Genomic DNA, 13,453 nt, shown 5'->3' with positions numbered 1-13,453 from the left:
AAACATGGCTGTCAATCTGCCACACACATACTGCTTTCATGCTTTGTGATAAGTTCCTTTTTCATTTCAATTGTCAATATTAGTCTTTTTAGACACTGTTGATTCTACATGCTTCTTGGATGCCATGGTTAATAAGTAAAGGTTATATTGGGTTGAACAGAAAGTTTTTACCTATTTTTAACAGTTATTACTTAACATAGATGTGTGATTTCATTATAATAGTTGTAAAATTTAACACATTATTGCTAATGTAAGATTGTATTTTTTTGTTTAGAAGCTTATTTTAAACTTTTTACTGTATATTTTGTTTGAATAAAGTCAAATTTGAAATGTCCATATAAAAAGCATATCAAGCTTTATAAGTTTCATAAAGGTTATAAAGCAGTAAAGCTGTATACAAGCACTAAAAAAAATTTGTAATGTGTATAGAGAAGATGCTCCTAAACTTCAAATATGTTAACTGTGGTTTAAAAAGTTCCATTTAGGAAATTTTGAACTAAAGAATATAAAATGTAAAGAGCACCCAAAAGCTGTTGACAAAGAAATTGTTAAAATCAATGAATAAAACACAATGTGTATAGTAAAACAAACTAAAAATAAAGTAAAAAAGTGCTGAAAGCACATGAGTGTAATGAAAGAGTGAGACAACTTGGGTGCACAACAGATGGCATTTATATAATGAGTGCATTTTTTCTCTTCATGCACAGTTTAAACTTAGAAGCATCATTTGAACTCCAGAGCAAATTTCTGTCAAATTTAGTGTTTGAAGTTAGTTGTATGAAGTACTACTGTACTCTCCTTTGTTGGAAATATTCTGACAAATATTTACATTTAATTAATGCAATATTTGTTGAGAGAGAGAGAGCTCTGATTTCTGTTTTTTTCTTTTCTGAAACTTAATAAAGGTTTCTATTAAGTATAATAATACTGTGCATATATTCTTGAGTGTATAAGAAGCTAACATCTTATTACAAATATCATCTTGGTTATTACAACTATTGATGAAAAAGTGATATATATTAGGGCTACAAGTAGAAAATTGCAAAGCTATATATTAGAACATCAAGATGACAGTTGTATAATAATAGAATTTCCACAGAACTATCTAGAAGGGTTCTCAATCATTACTTTACATCCCTGTAGAATGAAGTTAACATCTTTTTTGACACTTGAAGTACTTTTCTAAACATCTATATTCAATTCTGACATTTTGGCTAATTATATTTGGAACATAACTACTTTTTCTATGTGTTGTTTTGTTAAATATGTTATGTTTAAATTTTTGGGGCATAAATTTAAATTTTTCGTATATAAACTGGCCCAAAATGTATATTGAGGATACATACATTCTATGAAGTTTGAATGTTAACAAACAAAAGACATTTTACAGAAAGACATTAAGTAGAGGAGTCTTGTAATGTTCTTTTATCAAAATAACACCTATTTACATGAAATTTTTACTACCAAATCACTGTTAATGAAGATTACTTTGTATACATTTTTTAATTGTTTTGTTAAATGAATTCACTAAATAAAATAGTTTTGGAAAAAATTGAAATTGAACTTCTGGATGAATTCAGCCTCATTCTTCAGTGATTATAAAATTTTTAACAAAATATGGAATTGGAAAATTAAACTATGTTTTTCTAATCTCTCTAATATATTATTTTTTGTCTTCAAAATCAAATAAATACTTGAAAAAGGCCATTTGAAGATGTAGATGATATTAAGAACAATGTAATAAATTATGGTAAATTTCATTTTAATTTATAGCAGTGATTAAATTTTATTTTCCATTGTAAGTTTAAATGCATTTAAAAAATAAATTTAACAATTCTATATGTGAATGAAAAATAGTCTCAAGAAGATTATTTTGAAAATATTCAGTTCTTTTTATTTTAACATTATATAACATAGTTATCAACCTTTGTTTATTAAACATGGCATGCAGCCAAGCTGCAGAACACAAAGGGTGGTACCTATGTCTATTTCCCTAAAGTACAAGACGTTTCCACCGTGCCTACGGCAGTACCTTCCGAGTGTGGAAAGATCTCTACTCGTAAAGTTGATCAGGAGTAAACGGAAGTGTCTCGCAGAAACAGAGCTCAACCTTTATGCAGTGCACCTTCAGTTCACCAAGGTGTCACCTAACTTTACTCTACAAGCAGCTGGATAAACTCCACAGTATAGCTTCTTATTCTGCCCAGATGTTAGAAAAGAAATTAAGCAGCAAGCTCCTATGGTTAGCACATTCGGTGCACAAGCAGAACAAGGTGGAGACGAGTACCCCATATTACAACTATACAGATGAAAATGTGCCCAACGATGTGCACAGAGTTCTACAGCGGGGACCTAAGTGCATTCCTTCCTCCAGCAATAATCTTTCCTGATTGATCCCAGCCACATTAGCAGCACTTAAGTCCTGCCAAACAGATGCTGCATGTCCACAAATGGAGCTATCTATACTCTCGAGTCTTGCTACGGCAAAGCAAAGCTCTGGTAAACCCAATGGCGTCGTTGACTGTCGAGCAGTGGAGCATTTTCTCGACAGAGCCAGCCTGAGACTTCTCATCTCTGACAAGGACAAGAGGTTTGTCTTGTGCAGAGAAAGTGACTTTCTCACCAGGGCCAACAAATTTCTAATGCAGTCGCACTCCTCGGAATTGAGTGAGGACCCCACTCCAACGACACTACGGAAAGCAAGAAGAATCATCGTACTACCAGGAGTTTCTGCAACCGTAACTGGGCCTCTTGATCCTCCCCCCAACATTGCGTGTCCTAGGTTGTTCTTCCAACCAAAAACCCATAAAGCAAATTGGTCGCTACGCCCGCTAGTAAACAAATGGTCTCATCCTACCTACTATTTAGAGAAAGCGCTTGCTAAATTTCTGCGCGCCATAGTTCCGGATTCCCCACACGTTACTCCCTCTTCTGTTATTGCCAAGTCCACCATCGCGTCAAGCATCGGAGTTTTACCACATGACTCCTACACCTTCTACAAGCTAGATGTAATTTCTTTATACCCTTCTGTAGCCACCTTTGAGGCCGTAATGCTGACTAACTCTCTCCTACTAAAAAACGGCTTCAGCATTCAGCAGGTACTTGATTTACGAGATGCGCTCGCTTTTGTCACTGAGCATAACTACTTCCATTTCAACCAGAGAATTTATTTACAAAAGCAAGGGGTCCCCATGGGCTCTCCTTTATCTGCCATCTTAGCAGAACTCATCATGAGAGAGATAGAGCGCAGAACGTTTGATTCCCCACTTGCTATCCGCTACCCGCGCTTGTATCTGCGCTATGTAGACGACATCTTAGTAGCGTGGGAAGACACAGAGGAGGCCTTTCTTATCTTTAAGCAACACCTCTCAAGCATATACCCTTCTATTAATTTTACCTGGGAGAAAGAGAACGACGCTGCAATTAGGTTCTTAGACCTGCGTATACGTAAGTCTCCGGAAGGTCTACAATTCTCGGTACACCACAAGTCCAATGTAGCTCCGTACATCATCCCGGCAGAGGCCTTTCAGCCTTTTCAATATGTCAATGCAGCCATCACCTCCCTCATAAGGACATTTTTGCTTTCTTCCATGCAGGAGCTGGCCAATATCGAGTTAGATAACATCAGTTTGGCAGTATGCACGGCTGGCTTCTCATGTGCAAAATTTACACATGTGCTCAGTAGGGTAAAGAAATCATTGTTTCCAAGCACCAAGCTAAGCAGCAAGAGGGAGGTTTCGGTGATTCAAACATCGTTGCCGTACCTCGGACCCCTCTCTATACGTATCTGCAGATTATTTAGTATGCGCAACCTGGTACTACCATTAGCTCCACTTCCAAGCTTACGCAAGCTTCTGTGTAACGACAGAGACAAGCTCTCCATACTCAAGAAGTCGGGGGTCTATGCTGTCCTACTGAAAAATCTAGCAATGGGAGTAAGCACACGATATATCGGGGCCACCACCAGAATGCTTGCCAGCTGCCTTGCTGAGCACCAAGACGACGTGGTGAGGGGTAGGCACACCACAGAGCTGGCAAAAAAGGCTCTTGAACAGGGTTATAATCTGCTATGGTTGCAAGCGCATATGCTCAAGTGCTGCAATGATAGAAAAATAGTTTTCATCTGGGAATCCCTCCTTATCACCATGCTAGAAGCATGCAACACTCCCACTCTTGATCTGGCCAATATTTGGGTCACGTTATTCAAGCGTTTAAGCGTGTTTTAGCATTATCTAATATACGATTAGCGTGAGCGTGTGTCTGCGCATGCGCAGCCTCGCTAGTTGCGGAGCCAGATGCTCGATCGGCTTTCGAACGTTTTGAATTTTCACTTTACGTTCGTAACGGCTTTAGTAAAGCTTTGTGTTTTATTCTGCATCGGATTTGTTCCTTTTTAAAGTTTTTTGGCAAATTTATGCACTTGCCTGAAGATGACGACAGTAAGGTTCGTCGAAAGTACTTGCGACAAGCAAATGTGGATATAATGCTGAACTCAGTGAACTTTTTGCAACGTCTCTTCAAAATTTGTTTTACATCAAACATGTTTAAAAACAAGAGATTATCTTGGGACAGTAAACCTTTACTGTCAAATCTGCTTTTCATTTTATATTTAAGAAATGTTATGTATTACAAGAAGTTATATTAAATAATGTGGCTATATGAGATCAATATTTAAAATATGAGAACGGTTAGTTAATGAAATTAAATCTGCTTCTACCACCTGGTAATTGCTTTTTTCCATCTTTGTTAATTGGCAATATATTTTTATATCACTACCAAATTATTTCTAAATTTTAAATAATGTTTACTATATGAATTAATTGATAAATTTTGGTTTAAATCTTATGTTGAGAAGTAACACAGAATTTATGTATAAATAATGTTGCCATTATTATTATTATATACTAAATCATCAGCAATTGTTAGACTAGATCAGCATTTCTCAACCTGGGGGTCGCGGTGATGTTAAAGGGCAGTTGCAAACAATAATGAAATCATTTTATGAGAATAAATCATTTATTATAAACATTTTACTTATGGTAAGTACACATGTAAAGAAAAGAAATTAATGTGATGGTTGCATTTGCTTTTCATTTAAAATTTTCTCCATATGTGGATCTACGTTAGAAATACACAAAAGCAAATTGTTTTCAAGCAATAAAAGACAATTCCTGTATTTAGTTTTTAACGCTGTATTTAAAAGAATTTACATTTATAATTACAGCCAAAATTCAGTTAGTAATAGTAAGGCTTACTGTTGTTATTCCTTTGGGTGAAGGGTCGCGAAATATTAATTTTATTTATATTTACTATTTGGGGATCGTGGAGCTAAGAAGGTTGAGAATCACTGGACTAGATGAACTCAATCAAGAGAATCATGGACTAATTCTCAAATATTGGCAGTTCAAATGATCATTTACGTGATTGCCTTTTTTACAGTTATGGAAATTTGTTCTTATGGACATGATTCATTTTAGAATTTTATCCTCAGATATATATCTAAGATATTTTTTGCTTATTCTCAAATATTAGATGCTTTTAATTCCTGTGATTTGGACAGTTTTCCAATTGCAGACCTATATATTCTCACTGTCATGTGTGTGTTTATCTGTCCTTCCTTAATCTCTAGAATGGAGTTAGGTAGATGAAAATTGAGATTAGATATAAAAAGCTTAGGTGCCACAGGCCCTGAATAGCTATATATGAACTTCTAGTCTGGACATCACATGATTTTTTAAATTAAAATATGATTAAAAATTGCAGTTAGCATTGTGATGATATAATTGTTCATTAGAATTATTTTACTTTGTTATATAACATTTTCAAAATTTTAGTAAATTAGTTTACATGAAAAAACAAATGTAATGATGTAGGCTAATTATTTGCTTTTAAATATTATTGTCAAACTGATTTTAGTAAAAGAATTTTTTTTTTGTGAGAAATATTAATACTATAGTTTTATTTTTAAAATCTTTAATCTAGTCTTATGCTTTTTTTTTTTTTTAAAGAATATTATTTTACAACAGTTTCTTTGAATATGTAACAAATATTCAAAATACAATTGACATAAAAATAAAAATTAAAAGGTAGAGGCTAATAAAGTTGTATTATAAATTTTTTAAATATGATGTGTAGATAGCTGAATGGTAAAGACCAGATTCCTTGGAATGATAGGCTGATGAAGTTCCAATTTTGTCCTCAATTTTCTTGGGTACCAATAGTTTGTTTTGAATATATTGGGTCCTGTCTCTCACCACTCAGTACTTCCATTGCGGGCTTTGCTAAACTGATGATCATGAAAAAAAGAGCTTTCTTAGTACCTGCAGTTTTAAAAATATATATTTTTAAAATGTTAGTATAATTCATTAATGTGATCAGTATTGGCAGATTGTATAATACAAGGTTGATGAAAATTGTTTTGATAGATGATAGTGTTTTAATGTAAATTTTTTTTATTTAAGGTAATTAAAAAATTTCTTTCACATTTGTATACATAATGTAATTTCCTGCATATATCTTGCAGGTTATCTCTGTTTTAAGGTCAAGTAGATGGAAGCTATGTATTCTAGTAATTTTTGTGATAGCACTCTTATACTTGAATTAAAAGTGTGTTGCATTTTCCTATATATGGGTATCTCTCATATAAGACAGTAGTTACATACCAAAAAAGTGTCATCTTACGGAAATCTGTGCTATGCGAAACGAAGGTCTATTGCAGAACATGTGGTTAGGTTCCAAAAGTTAGCAAAAGTATACTACTACTTTCCATCACTAAGAGAAATATGTTTATTAAAGCAATTTTCAATCAATAATTAACAATCACAATTAAAAGTACTGTGTTATGCATTAATTTTAATTAAATGAAAGCCTTTTCTTTTTACAAAGTATCATTGTCATCTCAGTTTTTTTGTTGATCTTGATCAGAAGTATCAGCAAAATTTTCATATTTTTTATTTTTATCATAAAAAATTTTTATGAATGACAAAAATGTTATTGATTGAAAATTTGTTCTAGTGAGTCACATTTCTTCAATTGAGGATCAAGCAACTCTTTTCCAGAATTTGTGTTTGAATACTGAATTGTTTGAGTATCAAGATACCACTGTATTTTGTTCATCGTTTTACAAATGATTGCTATCTACAGTTTAAAAAAGTTTAGTAGCACTTACCTAAAGATGTTTAAATAAACTTTACTAAATATGAAGATTAATCTATAAAAACAAAACACACTGGTCTCAAAGGCTAAAATCTGAAAGCAATGACATTGACACCTGGTAGATAGGAAAGTTAGTGCAATTTTTTTCTTCCTTGCCCTATCAGTTTTCATTAAAGTAAACCTAATGAAAAGTACAAAATAATTTGAAAATTTCAATATTATAAAATCCATGGGCAATACGCATGCTTACTTGAATAAAAAAATATTGAATAACAAAGTTTACACTTAAAAATTGTAAAATTTTATATACAGGATTTCCAAAACCACATTAGAGTGAAACCAGAAGTCGTATTGTATGGAGGATATCCCCAATTTCCAAACTGTGTTAGATTGAAATTGTGTTGTACAAGGGATACCTGTATATTATCCTTTGTTCTTCTAGTGTAAAAACACTAGAAAAAACAAAGGAATTATTATCTAGAAGTATCTTTTTATTTTTCACTTTTTATTTGTAAACTAGGACATCTTAAACAAAAATTTAGATTTGGAAATAGTTTAGTTAAATCTCAGTTTGATTGACTTACTCTTAATGAATTATGAATTAATTTTTAGTATCATATGTTTTATCACATGCTGTTGCATGACTTACAATAGTAATTACAGTAGAGCAGCGCCTATCCGAATACCGATCAACCAAAACATCAATTAACTGAAAGCCTTCCAATCGGCAAATTCAAATTCCTGCTAGTACTGTGGCGCCTCAGCACTCTCCCCCTCCCTGCCAACCTAAACTGTAGGCCTACTTTAATGTACTACTTTATGTAAGGTATGTATTTGTAAGACGTTTGATACAAAATATATACAGTACAGTTTTGTGTTTAATATATTTTTTCATAAATGATCGGTTATCTGAACAACCCCAGTCTCAAATTTTTCGAATAATCGATGCTCTACTGTATTCATTTCATTTTTTAATATTTAATAGAAAAAAACTCTGAAAGTACTTTATTCACCCTCAATGATAGGCTTACCTTATATTAGGAAATGCTATGATAATGCTTAGAAAGAAATGGAGAATTTAAAAATATGCAATCAAAATGAAAGATTGTTTATGCATAATATACATTTTATGTCATTACTGCATAATAAACAAAATGAATTTAAATAAAGTTTAAGTTTCAAAACTTTCAAGAAATAAGATATAATTAAAATGTTAAATTTTGAAATTCTCAATTTATGTTAAAATTAATGAACATAAATTTTAAATAAATACTCTTACACAATTAACTTAAATTATAATTATTCAAAAATCTTTTGCATAAAATAGTAAATGCAAAATTGAAATATTGTATTTAAATACTAATAACTGTCAAATAAATTTCACAACACAAAAGATAGTATTAAAAAAAGATTTGTGTGAATTGAAAATTCAACAAAATGTGTTACTTAATATTAAAAATAAATGGATGTGATATTTTTTATATAATGTGATTTTCTGATGTAAAAGAAGAAATTTTTCATAGAGGAACTTTTATTACATTAAATTTATGTCACTAAACCAATAAACCAGCAAAAGAACAACTCACTTTGGAAAGCGAACATTTTTCTCCATTTTTAAAAAGACATCTTCAGACTAAATTTAATGTATTGTTGATTATTAAAATTATAATTTTATTGAAGAGAAACTGTTTGAAATGATCAAATTTCAGAAATATATAATTATTTTTTAAAAAAATTCTTACATTAAGGATTATAGAATTCATAAAAATTTTCAATTTACATTTTTGTTATTTCAGGTGAAGTGTTCATGTACATATGTATATTTGTATACATTTCTGTATCAAAATTTGTAACTAAATAAACAATTTTACTTATTTAAACAAAGTGTATCTTGATATTTTAACATTTTATATTTATAAGAAATCTATGAAGTTTTCTTATTTATCAGTTGTAGAGAAACCGTGTTGTGCTAGATTGCTTATTTGAATTGTTAAACACAAGATAGTGTTATTAACTCAATCACTTGGCTTTTGACTCCACCTTCTTTTCTTATTTACGTAAAATGTATAAAAAGTGTTTTAACTACATACCAATAAAACAGATTTAATCTCCATTTTTAAAATATTGTCTTCTGAATTTTATCAAAAAATAATAAATAGTAATAAAAATAATAAAAGATCATTGAGAAATTTCCTGATTGCTAGATTAATAAAAAATATTTTGTTGTTATATGCATATTAATTAACAAGAACATTGCTTAATTATCATCCAAATAAATCATTTTTTTTTTTTTTTTAAAGAACAGTAAACAACTTTTTTAAAAGATAAGTCTGAGTTCAATATTTTCAAATTGAGATTTAACTAAAAGTATTTCTAAATCTAAATTTTTGTTTAAGGTATTCTGATTTACAAATAGAAGATCGAATAGACACTGCTAGATGATAATTTTTTTCCTGTTAGATTTTTAACCTATATTTAGGAAAATACAACACATTTTTAAATATAAAAGCTTAAATTCATTTTTTTGGTGATACTAATTGTTTAATTAAAGCTAGAATGCTTGTATATTATTAAAAAGGAAAGTTTAACAATATTGTTAAAAATATACATATTTCAAATATGTATATTTTTAACACTAAACATCTACCAAAACCCTTAGCAAATAGACATCCACAGTTGCCATAAATAATCAGGCTATATTTTGGAAATATGAATTATGAATTACAAATAAATTTGGCACTAGAGGGAGGTGTTGGGTGCCATCTCGTATTAAATTTAATATGAAATTTAATAGCCCAATTATTTACGACAATTTTGGGTGTCTATATACATATTTCATACTGTTTTTATATGTATACATGCATTAAGTCCAGTAATTTTTTTTATTTTTATTTGCCATTTCAATTAAATAGCAGAAAAAGGATTTAACCTATCTTATAGTACACAAGTTAAAATTATAATAGCAATATCTCTTCTTAGAAAAAGCAGCATTATATATAAATTCGTGCACCACCCTATACTTAATTTTTTAGGATAACATTTTAACATCAGAAGTCAGCAAAATGTAGAAGATATTAGTTTTTAAAAACATTTTAAATCCTTTAACTACTAAAATTATTTATGAACAGGAATGTAGTTTTTTTTTTTCATTTTAAACAGTTTGAAAAATAATTAAATTGTAAAAATGTTTATAAATTATAAATTTTTAAAAAAGAAGAGAAAAGTAAATAAATATAACTTTTGATAAATATATTTCAAAATAAATATCTGTATGTAGATATCACTTTAAAAATGTATGTAAAAATACTAATTGTTAATTTTAAATCAAGTCTTCACTGATGTATCAGAATCAGAATTTTTAATGTTTTCTTTTGTATGTATGAAATTATTTTACAAAATTTTTTTGTTTTCATAACAAAACAAAAAATATTTTATATTTTTTTTGTTGTGAAAATAATGTTTATTTGAAGAATGTTAAGTAGCATTTTAAATTTAATTTGATGTTTTTATTTTTAAAACTAATAATTAACTTTCAATTTGTTACAAAACATTCAAATATTGTTTTAAAAATTCATTCTATTTGGGTGAACTCTATAAAGGTGGGAAAGAAAAAATTTATTACAAAAGTATCTGTTAATTATCACTAATATAGGTCATAAGTAAAATTAGCATTTTAAGGATAGAGTGTAAATAAAATGGCAATTTTACTTAAATATAGGATTTTTAATATATTTTTTTTTAATTTTATATCTAAAGTCATGATTTAAACATATTTATTCAAACACATTTTATTGTTTTGAAATACAGAGTCATGGGTGATTTGAGTTTACTATATATTATTTTCTTAAAAATGTATACTTAATACTAATTCATAAATTAAATAGGTTTAATATTGCAAAATTTTTGTTATTTACAAAATTTTCATTAATGAATTAATTAATAAACAAAATTACATATTTCTAAGTCTGAATTTGCATTTTTGACCTTGACCACTTAGATCATGAAGCATTTTAATTTATTGTTTTTATTATTACTTGTAAATTTGCTATGAAGAATTTAAAATTGCTAGCATTACATATACAATAAATCTGGCTGTATTGCTTGAATTGCTAAAATAGGTTTAAATGTCTTAAATAATTGTACATCTTAGCCCAGGATTATTATTAAATTCTAAAATGAATTTAAGGTAATACAAACAATGTTTGAGTCCTTATCCTTACATCCTTTATTTCAACCAGGAACCACTAAAACAGCAGGAGACTTTGAAGCAAAAAACTTCTAAAACAACAGACAAACACTATCAGACAATTTAGTGCACACTGCTGTTTAGTGGTTCCTGGTTGGAATAAAGGATGTAAGAATAAGTACTCAAACATTGTTTGTTTGTATTACCTTAAGAAATTCATTTTAGAATCTTAAATAATGTTAATTTTTATCAATATTACTGTAATCTTAAGTTTTGCTTGAAATTTGTTATCATATTAACATTTTAGATTGTATATTGATCCATTGACCTCTCAAAGTAAATTAGGTAGTTAATAATAACATTTAGAGCAGTGGTCAGAGAACTGGGGTAAATTACCTCAAATGGGGTAAAAATGAAAATATTTGGGGTAATAAGAAATTTCTCCAAAACCTAAAGAGTAAAAGTTTTCAATGAAATTATTGTGTTCCAAAATGATAATTTTATTTGGTTTGTCTATTATTTATTATTTTCAGTTTAAAATGATTCAATAAATAGTGTTTAATTTAAATTTGTATCGATTTCCTCCTTGTCAAAATGAGGGAGATAATGTCGACTTAAACAAATATATTTTGGGGTAATGGCTAAAAAAAGTTCCTCATCCCCTGATTTAGAGTGGTAATGATTAAAATAATTTGATCTTAATCTAAAATAATTATTTCTTTAGATCATGACTTCACCTTCATCATCTCATCCATTCGGTTATGGGCAACCGACGAGTAATTCTCTGGGTATGTTATGTTTTGATATAATTACATTTTTTCAAAATTATCGATGCAGATATAATATGAATTCTGTTTTGCAGGTATCAGTGGGCTAAGCTTACAACAGACTTCAAGAAGTCTAGGAGGGCAGCAGTTTCCAACCAGGCTGGGAAGCAGTGGTAGTCAGCTGTCTGGGCATGTGACTCCTACCAGTTCGGGGGTTCCCATTTTTCCATCATGTTTGCCTAGCAGTCTACCTCCACAGCAACCATCTCCTAATAGGTTAAATATTGATGATTGTATTATAAAGTATGATTTTATATTAGGATTTATTTTTACATTATTGCTAATTATAAACTACTATTTTTTTTTACAGTTCTTCTCATAATCGAAACATCTTAGCTATGAATAGCAGAGCATTGCCAAGTCAACGACATCTAACGCAAGATGTGAAAAGGATTGTAGGAATGGGTGCTCCATTAGGCAGGTAAATATACAGGTTTTAATTTGATAATATCTATATTATCATAATTAAATCTTAACCTATTTCATATATTTAAATTAGTTTAATATGAGAAAGTGTATACAGAGTTATTTAAAAATATAACTATAAAATTTATTAATTATCCAATAGTTACAAAGTCTGAAAAACTCGGTTTATGACAAAAAATAAAAAATTATTTACAACCCAAATTTTCATAGATTAAAAATTCAACATAAAGACAAAGGAATAATGGTCTTTTTAACTGCACTGGTACAAATCTGGATAAGTATTTAAGTACAAAAGTTGGTTATATTAATGCAATTAAGCATTAGTGCCAAATTTCCACTTTATAAAAATATTTTATGTAATTAATATCAAATATTAAAGTCCAAGCAAATTACATTATAACTAGTGTCCAGATTTATGTGCACTTTAAAACCCTAAGGTATGCATGCTAATATGCTCCCAAAACAAGTGAAGTATACAAAGTTATATGCAGCCTTTTTATTTTGATTCTTTTAAGTAAAATTGTTTACAGAGATGATATAAACATTTGAAAACACTATGCTCTGCTGCAACAGTGTGAAACCAAAAGTTGCTTCATATGTTCAGGAGTAATGGTGTGCTGATTTCCATTCAGAATGAGTCTGTACTGAAAGGTCTCTCGACATTGCAACATGTTGTAGGTGCATACTTGAAGTTGATGATATTTTATGAGTAAATTTCTACTGAAAAAGGAACCTACAAACTTTGTTTCCTGGTACAATGGTATCTATCTTAAGTAAAACATCAAATCCCAGGGTTTTTTCAAGCACAGATTTTAATTTTTTCTCAGCTTTTCTATCACTCTGAGCAGGGACCTGAGAT

The 13,453-nt window shown here is 29.7% G+C and overlaps 1 protein-coding gene across 2 annotated transcripts in view; it reads left to right on the top strand.

Annotated features, from left to right (window-relative positions):
- The window catches only part of LOC136981249 (CCR4-NOT transcription complex subunit 2-like), a 31,330-nt gene that overhangs the window by 6,837 nt on the left and 11,040 nt on the right, over nucleotides 1-13,453 (top strand). Inside the window, exons 2-4 of one of the 2 annotated variants that reach the window (XM_067277534.1) lie at nucleotides 12,066-12,129; nucleotides 12,204-12,384; nucleotides 12,479-12,589. In XM_067277534.1, the coding sequence (XP_067133635.1) occupies nucleotides 12,069-12,129; nucleotides 12,204-12,384; nucleotides 12,479-12,589 (353 nt within the window). In that variant the 5' untranslated portion in view covers nucleotides 12,066-12,068. Of the gene's footprint in view, nucleotides 1-12,065; nucleotides 12,130-12,203; nucleotides 12,412-12,478; nucleotides 12,590-13,453 lie in introns of both variants that reach the window. The other variant, XM_067277533.1, reaches the window with a different exon arrangement.

The sequence above is a fragment of the Centruroides vittatus genome, unplaced genomic scaffold (assembly GCF_030686945.1).
Source record: "Centruroides vittatus isolate TY-2023 unplaced genomic scaffold, ASM3068694v2 contig_749, whole genome shotgun sequence".
Classification (NCBI taxonomy): Eukaryota; Metazoa; Arthropoda; class Arachnida; order Scorpiones; family Buthidae; genus Centruroides; species Centruroides vittatus.
Note: the sequence above shows the minus strand (reverse complement) of the source record. Positions and strands in the feature narration are given on the sequence as shown.